Genomic DNA, 10,653 nt, shown 5'->3' with positions numbered 1-10,653 from the left:
CTGCCAGTGCCCCTTTGGGAGGTCTAAGGTGGAAATATTTCAGGCCCTCCCAAATTGGTCGATCAGTTTATTCAAATTTCACCAGAGGTTCTTGTTTTTCTGCCGTAAGGATGGCAGAGCGGTGCTTTGGGACCCAGTGAATCAGGAGGTAGACATGGTAAATTAGTTCAGCTTTGTTCGGCATGGTAGATTTGTTCTTTACTTTACTAGTTACTTGAAAATATGCTCTGATTACGTAACTTGCGTTGTTACCCCCAATACTGACTGGTATGTAACTACAAGTTACATATATTAGGACACTAACATTGTGTCAAAAACCTCAATGATGGTCTGAATTTACTCTTTTTTCATCCTTTAACGTTTGGTTCTATGCAATTGTACTTCAGCAGATCTACTAAAAGAGTGGGAGGCCCGGTTAAGGCTTGATGAAGCTGGGGATAATAGATCGTTTTCAGCATGAGAGCAGTGGAAAACAGCCAGTAACATACAGTAGAAACTGTGCCTTACTGTGCCTTGCCAAAACATCATTAACTGCTCTTTGAATTTTTGGTGAGAAGCCTTAGCTGTTGTTTTCACATTGTATGGAGTTACATCATATTGTCTGGTATGTGAGGAAATGGTACATTGTGACTCACAAAGCAGCTTTGCAAGAAAGAAATTTGCAAGAACTGATTTGTTCCATTCTGCAAGCAGCTCACCTTTGGCATCCATTGAGCAATAGAGCAAAGCCAATTCAGCTTTAAGAATTAAGGTCATTACCTACAATGAAATGGGGTAGAATAAAAGTCTTTTATGGAGTTTTGGCAAGTTAGGTGTTCATTATTTAGACCTAAAGGCTGATGAATATTATTTTATAAGCACACGTGATCCAATAAGCTCCATTAAGAGAATCTAAATTAAAAGACCATCATATTATGGCTGAAAACTTTTCATTATACTTGCCAACCAAAAACAACCCTATTATGCAGTGTATTCATAACAACAAATGCAGGGATTTCTTTGTTGTCCTTAATCTTAAGAGTTTTTGAGACTTATTGTTTATGTTCCTTTAAGTTTTTCAGTCAAAAAACAGACATGTTCATATTCATCTGTATCATTTTGTTTTAGGGGGTTTTGATCAAAAAAAAAAAAAAAAAAAGTCAATATCAGTGGTTAAACAGGAACCTAGCCTAAGGGGCCTCAAGGTGACTTTAAAGTCCCCCTGTGGTGAAAAACAAGCTTTTAATGTTTTTTATGTGTCTATGTGGTGTTTTTAATATGCTTTAAAGGGATACTCCACTTTTTTCGGAAATATGCTCATTTTACAACTCCCCCAGAGTTAAACAGATGAGTTTTACCGTTTTAGAATCCATTCAGCCGAACTCCGGGTCTGACGGTACCACTTTTAGCATAGCTTAGCATAGATCATTGATTCAGACGAGTCCAGTAGCATTTCTTTCAAAATGACCAAAGAGTTTCAATATTTTTCCTATTTAAAACTTGACTCTTCTGTAGTTAAACCGTGTACTAAGATCGACGGAAAATGAAAAGTTGAGATTTTCTAAGCCTATATGGCTAGGAACTACTCTCATTCCGGCGTAATAATCAAGGAACTGTGCGGCCGTAACATGGGTGCAGCAGGCGTAGTGATATGACGCAGCGCCTGAAAATAGGTCTAATAGGTTAGACAAACTTAGTCCCGGTCACGTTGGAAGAAGTTACCGAGCTGGGGACTATTTTTAGACTACGTTTTAGGATTCTAAAACGGTAAAACTCATCTGTTTAACTCTGGGGGAGTTGTAAAATGAGCATATTTCCGAAAAAAGTGGAGTATCCCTTTAAGACAAACCATGATGTGCAAAGTCAACACCATTGCTGAGTATTTTCTCCTTAAAACTGCAGTGAACCAAAAAGACAGTCTCAAAATCACATTTGGAAATCGCTGGTGTTTCTGTCACAAACTAACTTGTAACCAATCATGTGAACGTGTGACCGTCAATGAGTGGATCTCTGAGCTGATGTGAGTGAGTGGACAATTTCCATTCTTATTTGCATATTACTTGGAACTGTGTTTACTAAATGAGGCAAGGGTGTAGAGTTACATTCAAGCTATTTTAAGGCATGACGATTTTTTTTTTTTTTTTTTTGAAGGAAAAAAACTTTTAAATATGTAATTTTTGTGATCAAAGATGAGATTTAAGGGATAAAATGATTGACTACAGGGAGACTTTAAATTATTTAAAATAAGACAAAACAACCATTCAAATAATCCAAAACCAATGGTGGTGCAGACACTTTTGAAAATTATCCCCGTAGTAATATTTTACAGGGGCACAACAGTATTTCACTGGGGCTTGTGCTCCCGTATACTGATAAATCATTAGGATTTGTGTCAATTTAGTAAAAAAAAAAAAAAAACGTATACAAAAATGTATTTAAAATAAGTTTATTTCATACCAAGTATACTACAAATTCATTAACATATTTACTGACATATCGCCTGAGACTTACTGATATAAACATTATAATTAAATTGATTTGGTGTACTTCATTATTGCACATTTCTTAATATTAAGCCTAAAATGTGTTTTAATATCACTATTAGTAAGAATAGTATGATCACTAAAATCAGCCTTTAAATGCAAGATATTTATTAAAGTATACTTGCAATAGTTTCACTTTGGCACAATCAAATATACTTAAATTTATATTTAGTTGGACCTCAGCACTACTTCTGGATAATTAAAGTGCATTAAGTACAAAATTAGTTGTTCCAATTTAGCAGACTTTAAGTATATCAATTTAGTATACCAATTGCATGGTATTTATATTAAGTAGCCCACATAAATATGTATTTGAAAGTATACTTAGCATAAATTAAATGTATTTCAAATACATTTAGGTATATTTATTTTTCACTATAGGGAATATCTGAGCAGTCAAGTCAGCTGTGTTTTCTATCAGATGTTTAGAATCAGAACTGTAGCGAAGCCATTCGCAAATAAATCACTCTTTTGATCTAATCGGTCAAACAGGTTTGCAAAAGGGACAGAATTTTTTTTGTGATTCAGTTTGAGTCACTTGCACACTAAATCGTTTGCAGGATTGGATGGATGAAAGGCTACTCTCCTAGCCAAAACTATCGAAATATTTCTTATTTTAAATCCCCCCTCAACAATGAGGTATTGAAAAAAAATTAGTGATATATTAGGGAGCTTAAAAGATTGATTTCTAGACCTGGAAAAGTCATGTAAATTAATAAAATCATAAAACTTCAAGAAGATATTTAAAATGAATAGTTATGCCACTATAAAAAAATCTTTTTCAAAGTTGTAAATAAAACAAATGAAGAGTTCAGATGCCAAAGCCTCTAAGTGCCATCTGAAATTTTCTTCTAGAATGATCATTTTTATCAAGCTCGTATATTTAAGTTCAGTAATTTCACTTAAATGGCAATTAATAGGTAATTTTAATTGCCATTTAAGTGAAATTACTGAACTTAAATATACGAGCTTGATAAAAATGATCATTCTAGATTCTAGAAGAAAATTTCAGATGGCACTTAGAGGCTTTTGCATCTGAACTCTTAAACTATAAGTCAACATTTTACAAGAAAATACTAGCCTATATAAAATATTCTACTTAAAAATGTCATGTTTTATTCAATGTGTTACTTATTATTTTTTGTGAAATTTACTAGCAATTTTAAAGTGAAAACTGTTTCGAAGTATTGTGTGGGCAAGATGTGCTGTATGTTCATCCAGTTTAGAACTTTCAAGGCAAGTTAATGAGGAAAAACAAGGGTAATGACCGGAAAACATACTGGCTTCACACTTCAGAGGCACAAACAGGGAAAACAGCAGGCTTCACGTTGCACTGCTTCAAAACAGTGACCTCCCGTGTAGTGTTATTGTTTCTTTCCTGAAATGTGGCTAGCAGGTCACCATAAAGCAAAATCAAAATGTTTTTATAATGCAAAAGCTGAATAACACTGAATGAACTGCACTGTATCATTTAACCAGCTACATTTTTAGCTTGCGTGCTTGGTCTTAAAAATACAGTGGACCAATTTAACACATTTTAATGAAGGTTTTCAGGCGGAGAGATCTCATCCTGTGCTGCAGATCTCAGAGAGTGAGTGAGAAATGCCTGGAGGTAGATCAGCACAGAGCGGCCGTACTCGGCAGTGTCAGAGTCCCTTTTTTCATGAGCGCTGAGGCACATCCAAACTGAGATTAATGGGATGTGACTGGCTTTATCGCAGGACCCTTTCACCGCTTCACATGGAGAGGGTGGCCGAGCAGTGTTACACTCACTGAGGGGCATCTGAACACATCAGCGTAGATAGTGGGCCATGTCCCAGTTTATGTAATGATGAAAGATAAAAATAGATCTTTTTCACCCCTCACCGAGCTATTTCAGAGTCATGGCTGTCATAATACATTTGTTAAACTACATTTATGCTAATGTTGTCAGATAGAAACAGCGAGGAAGTCACTTCCAGCAGTTATGTTGCTATTAAGGGACTAAGAAGGTAAAGCTATACTGAATTATTCAAATATTTAGACTTAAAAGGTAACCAAAAAATTATGTTTTGGACCCCATTGACTTTCATTGTATAGGCAAAAATTGTTGGAATGACACTAGGGCGAGTAATTAATGCCCTTTAATTAACCCTTTAAAGGCATAGTTAACCCAAAAATGAAAATTCTGTTATTAATTACTCGCTCTTAAGTAATTCCAAACCCGTAAGACTTTTGTTCATCTTCAGAATCTTTATTTATTTTTTTTTATTTTTTTTTAGAGCTTTCAGCGCTGCTTTGTTTGTGCAAAAAAACATAACTTTATTTATGAAATTTCAATCTCCAACAAGCATTTACGAGAGCACCACGACGCATGCATGTTGTGTTGATCCGAGAGCAGTTGTTGTTGCGTGAACGCGCATTGGAGATTAATATTTGGTAAATAAAGTGGTAAATTATGTTTTTTTTATGAACAAAGCACTTTCATCGCTTCATAAAATAGAGGTTAAACCACTGGAGTCACATGGATTACTTTAATGATGTCATTACTACCTTTCTGGGGCTTGAAAGTGGTAGTTGCGTAGGCTGTCAATGGAGGGACAGAAAGCTCTCAGATTTCATTAAAAAGATCTTCATGTTCCAAAGATGAACGAATGTCTCACAGGTTTGGAACGACATGAGGGTGAATAATTAATGACAGAATTTTCATTTTTGGGTGAACTAAACCTTTAAGTACTCATTTTTAATAATACGTCTTCAGGGAAGGCTGCTATAAGGCTGTGTGTCTTTATGGTATGTGTGTTAAAGATCAGGCAGTCATGTGACCAACATGTCCAACTGCTTATAAGAGTTCTGAAATCAGAGAAACATGCATTTATATGCAGTGAAAAGCAGAAGCAGCACACAGATTTGAGCTTTTTAGGAAACAAAATTGACACCTGAGTTAAAAACTTCTTAAAGCTGGAATGTGTAGTAGAAGATCTGTAATAGCTGGTTGGCGAGGTGAGAGAGGGATTTTCTCCCTCTGACTTTTTCTCACAGTCTGAGGAATGATGCCCGGAGGAGCATGTGCACCAAGAAAGCGCATCTTCGGAGTTTGCTGGTCCTCTCTGTCTTTCATATGGGACTCGGGGTGTCCTGCATCTCTCTGGGTGTGCTGGGGATCAAACAAGCCCTGTGGCCGCAGAAGAGCCAAACCTCCTTTTATACACCGGTATGGAGTGGCGTGTGTGTAAGTTATAGATTGTTCATTTATCTTCTGCATGGGATTAATATATGACTATATTTGAATCTGAATAATAAAATGGACATGAATCTGAATAATAAAATGAAATATATATATATATACATTTTTTAAAAGTTTTTAAACAAATTTCACGTGTATGTCTGTAAATGCAGATAAAATGGTGCTGATTTTTACTCAATTAATGTGATTTCTATCACTTTTTTCTCTTAAACCTGATATTATTATTGCTTTGAAGTACTGCATATCAACACATATTATATTATATTATTTGCAGTTTGCAGAAGCAGGATATTATATTGTTATATTTTTCTGCCAAATACTTACATTTATTAACATTTGTTTAATTATTGTTAATCAGTTATTCAATTATTATCATTCACATGATTATTATATTAATTTATTGATGTATTTCACCCTGTGGGGAAAATGTTGTTTATATATCTATGTGGTGTTTTTAATATAGACAAATCATGTGCAAATTCATCAGTCAACACCACAGAGTCATTCAGGTGTGACGTCAGAAACCAGAAGACTTATTCGCCCCTGGTTCCCTCGGGATTTTCCAATGGGGGAACTTGATACTTTGATGTTTTGTTCTAGTAAACTGAAGGCATGAATGAATTATTTTCACAGGAAATATAAACATTTAAATATGTCATTTTGATTATCAATGATGAGTTTTAAGGGATACAATTATTGACTGCAGGGGGAATTTAAATAAAGTTTATTATATTACATTATGAATTTAATTTTTTTATTTATTTTAAATTCTGTAACCATTCTTATTTTTAAGTATGGAGTTAATTAGACTGATTTTTTACTTTACAATTTCCAATTTGCAACTAAAATATGATATCCAGATGATTGTGTAATATTAAACTGTACTAGAATTTAATTTAGATTCAGTAACAGATCTGTTTTTTTTTCAGTTTCTTGTCTGTGGACTATGTGGGATACTGTGTGCGAAGAAGAGAACTGGACCAACTGTAAGAGGAAATTGACACACATCGCAACAAAAGAAACACTTCTTATCTAATCTACTGTATACACACATTCACAGAGATAACCACTGTAAGCCGACATCAGCTTGTAAACATTGTCTGTAATCCCTGCTTTATCACTCTCATGATACACTATCATGTAAAACAAAACTTTTATAATGCTGTGTAATTACTGTTATCTCGTTGTTTTGTTCTGCCTCACATCACAGATGATCCTGTTTTCAGCCTGTTGCATCTGTGGACTTATTGGGGGAATTCTCAACGTCCAGTTTGTGCGAGCGATGGTGAAACGGGCGGACAGCCTTTACTCTCTGCACCTGTCCTTCCTCTGCCTGGCCAGCCTGGGCATCTTGAGCTGCACTCTCTCCACCTGGCTCACCTGCAGACTCGCCAGCAGTGAACAGAAAAGGCTGTTTCTGGAAAGGGATCTGTCCCTGCATCATTCCGTGGAGATGGGCGAGAAGGTGAAGGCGGTGTGCCTGTGAGATCTAGTTTGCTTTTATTGAAAATGTAAAAAGTGACAACAAGTTGTTTCACTCGGCGGCCATCTTTGAAACGTCTCTCGGGCAGCTCTGATCCCTTTGAATGGGGAAACATCAAATTCTCCAAAGTTGTTCACCAAACTTACGGTTAAATTTCACATTTGAAATCTGACAACAACTGTCTCGTAAACTTTGTTTCTAAATGCTCAAATCATAACAAAAATTGTTTTTTTCAGGTGCAGTCATAAGTGCGTTTGCATCTGAAATCGCATACTCTCTTGAGTAGGCACTTATTTTGAATAAGTAATTACTCCACGACCGCTAAAAAAGTATGTTCTATACAGTATGAGTGTGTAGTATGAATGTAATTTGAACGTATTACATTTGCCATGTTGTCATTATCATGTGACCACCAGCTTCATTTGCGTCGCCTCACTGTCATAAATTCCCTCCCGTGGCCTCATGGGATATAAAGTGTCTATCGTATGCACACTTCAGAATCTCACCGGAAGAAGCAGGTCATCCGGGTACTTTTTGCCGTGTACTGTGAATTCGGACATACTTCTTTTGTCACATACTGTTTTTCGCCTACTATATGTGTGGACGTATGCGATTTCAGATGTAGTCCAACTCTTTCTATAGCAGAGCTGGAGCTTCTAACGGCAGCTGCAGTGACACAATGACTTTATCAATTGGCGATTGGCTCTTTTATTTAGAAGGCGGGACTTATTCCACCATATTGCACATTGCACTTTCTCCTATTCATAGAAATATGAGTGCACCGTCTTTATAGTCTATATAATTCTTTGGTAGAATTACTTAGTTTCAAGTTAAGTCATGATTGTTTGTCTTTTATAAGATAGGAGCTGTTCTGTTTCGATTAGTTATAAAAATAAATCCTGGAATACGACCATTCTTAAAGGGATACTTCACCGAGTAGCATTAAGCTTTGTATCAGTAGAAACCCGGTAGTATTTTCGAATGACCGTGTTTCCCTCCCTCATGTCCCCCTGAGATGAGAGATTTCTGTATTGTGTGTCTGGAAAAAAAACTCTGATGATGCAAAAAGCGTCATTTTGCGTCATCTGAAGCTTTTTTGGCCAGAGGTTAGAGACTACAGCCAGTAGTAGGAGCTAGTTCCGCATGTTTTCAACCCGCCCATAGGGGGTGGGCTCTCACGATAAAATGGTGTCTTTTCAGTTTCGAGTCAACTAGTAGCCTAGTTGTATCATTTCTTCCGATACTGCCCTCTGTAACCGGTAGGCGTGGCTTGGGAGTGGCCTCGTAGGGCAGCGAAGCAAGTGCATTCTGGGAGTTGTTGTCTTTTAATCCACATGAGCCAAAAATACATTTTCTGGCTTTTCTCAGTCTAGAAGGCACCAACTTCTAAAATAATTTCACATTTCTACAACATAAATGACCCAATTTAAATACACATTCATCTTTCCAGTGGTGAAATATCCCTTTAAGGATTTGGTTTTGTGGCATAAATAACATTAGCATAATGTTTAGAAGCATCTTTGGTAAGTGAGTCTACTTTATTCCTGGTTTGCTGATGAGGGGATCCAGATCCAACTCCTCCCACCTTTAAATCTATCCATCTCCACTCCTTGATCCCTAAACCCACCCCTAAACCTACCAATCTCCACCCCTTATATCTGAATCCAACTCCGCCCCCTGGATCTCGTGTACTGCAGTGAGGTGCTACTGGATCAGGGACACAATCATGGATAAATTAGCCTACATTCCAGACATATTTTAACTGTCACTGGATGGCGTGATGGTGTCAGTTTGCAATGCTGAAGACTTCAATATATGTCAAACCATCGAAAGGTTAAAAGGTCAGGTATTAGGTATTTTAATGTTAACCTTGTAAAACATGATATGTGTTATAGGCTAGTAGTTAGAGAAATCTTTGGCCCAACCTGAGCAAAAATATGCAGTTTAGTAAAGTTGCTGATATTTATTTGGCGAAAAATGCAGATGAAATTTTTTATTTTTATAGCTTGTAATGGAAATCAATGAGATCTTAACAATATAGCAGTTTACTTCCATAAATGCATATAAATATTAATTGTCACTCTATTTCTCTATAGGCCTATGTCTTAGTTTCAAATATACTAAAAGGCATTTTACTTGCAAAAAAGCACACACTATCAATAAGACGACTGAAGACAAATAGTAGATTGTGTAGCCTACGACACAATTTTTATCATGTCTGTAATTTAGAGAAATTTGTGTATTGATACAATGGACTCCATAGGGTTAAAAAAAGCAGCATAAGCAAACTCTTTGTGTGTGTATATGTGGGAAGGAGAAAGAGGAAGTGATCACACTGACTGTTTTCTCTGGCCTGTCAGGAAGTTCCAGTGTAGCATGCTACGCACAACAGGAGCACCTCACTACCATAAAGCTTCCAACCTTCGGATCTGCATCCAATAACCAGGCTGTGTTCAAACCACATGCAAAATCGCTAATCAAGGATTTGGTACTCTGGCTACTGAATGCCAAAAAGCAAAACATATTGCAGTCACAGTCTCACAGAAGTAAAACCCAATGCTGTTAACCTGTTACTTAATAACTAAGGAGGACAAGCAAAGCATGCCGGTCAGTGACCCTGTGAATGGCTGCTAATATTCGGAATTTACAATACAACAGCGACATCTGCTGGTGAAACGTGTGTCAGCACCCGAGTGGAGCACGAAGTATAACAGCAGAAGAAAGCAATCAGGGATTACTGAAGATCTACAGGTATTTACAGACAGTGATCGAATTACATAATGACTTTCAGGGCAGAAGACTTTTCTAGTTAACTTATTGCCTAACCGCAATGGAAAGCGCTCGAGCGTAGGTAGCCTAGGCTACTGTTACGTTCTGGCGTCATCGACTTATCGAACTTTTATAATTACTGACACGTTTGAAATCTCTGTTTAAACCATATAAAGGGAATATGTGCTTTTACCTTTTGTTTTGACCCATTTCCCTTCCTGCCAAGATCATCAAGAAATTGACCTTTATAATTGGCTTTAGCCTATAGCTACTGTGTTTCTGTTTAGCTTCAGTTTTATGGACTCAGAGATAAATAAAATTAGGGCTAAGTGAATCGAAGCATAAAACATACTATAGGCCTACTAAATATCTATGCAAATAAATATTTTTCAACAAAATATGTTGTTTTTTCTGCCCACGAAACCTTATAATTTCTCAATTAAAGAGTGTTGATGTTTAGTAATGGCCTATAAAGGCAATGACCTTAAGAACCAGATTTGATTCCATCACACAAAGTCTAAGAATCAGAATCAGAATCAGAAAGAGCTTTATTGCCAAGTGTGCTTGCACCCACAAGGAATTTTTCTTGGTACTGAAGCTTCCAGTGCACATATACAAATACAAATACAACAACAACATAGTAATACAAATTC

General features: G+C 36.5%; 1 protein-coding gene across 2 annotated transcripts; it reads left to right on the top strand.

The window, feature by feature from the left end:
• The first annotated feature begins 5,372 nt into the window (after nucleotides 1-5,372).
• tmem196b (transmembrane protein 196b) lies at nucleotides 5,373-10,391 on the top strand. 2 transcript variants are annotated; one of them, XM_084385817.1, is made up of 4 exons: nucleotides 5,373-5,733; nucleotides 6,678-6,734; nucleotides 6,959-7,213; nucleotides 9,592-10,391. In XM_084385817.1, exons 1-4 carry the CDS (start codon nucleotides 5,569-5,571, stop codon nucleotides 9,604-9,606), a joined length of 492 nt encoding a protein of 163 aa, XP_084241943.1. In that variant the 5' UTR covers nucleotides 5,373-5,568; the 3' UTR covers nucleotides 9,607-10,391. The 2 variants fall into 2 exon arrangements, with proteins under 2 accessions (XP_084241943.1, XP_084241942.1); XM_084385816.1 differs by having other exon boundaries at nucleotides 6,959-7,230.
• Nucleotides 10,392-10,653: the final 262 nt, after the last annotated feature.

This window comes from Rutilus rutilus (assembly GCF_951802725.1).
Source record: "Rutilus rutilus genome assembly, chromosome: 17".
In the NCBI taxonomy this organism is placed as follows: domain Eukaryota; kingdom Metazoa; phylum Chordata; class Actinopteri; order Cypriniformes; family Leuciscidae; genus Rutilus; species Rutilus rutilus.
Note: the sequence above shows the minus strand (reverse complement) of the source record. Positions and strands in the feature narration are given on the sequence as shown.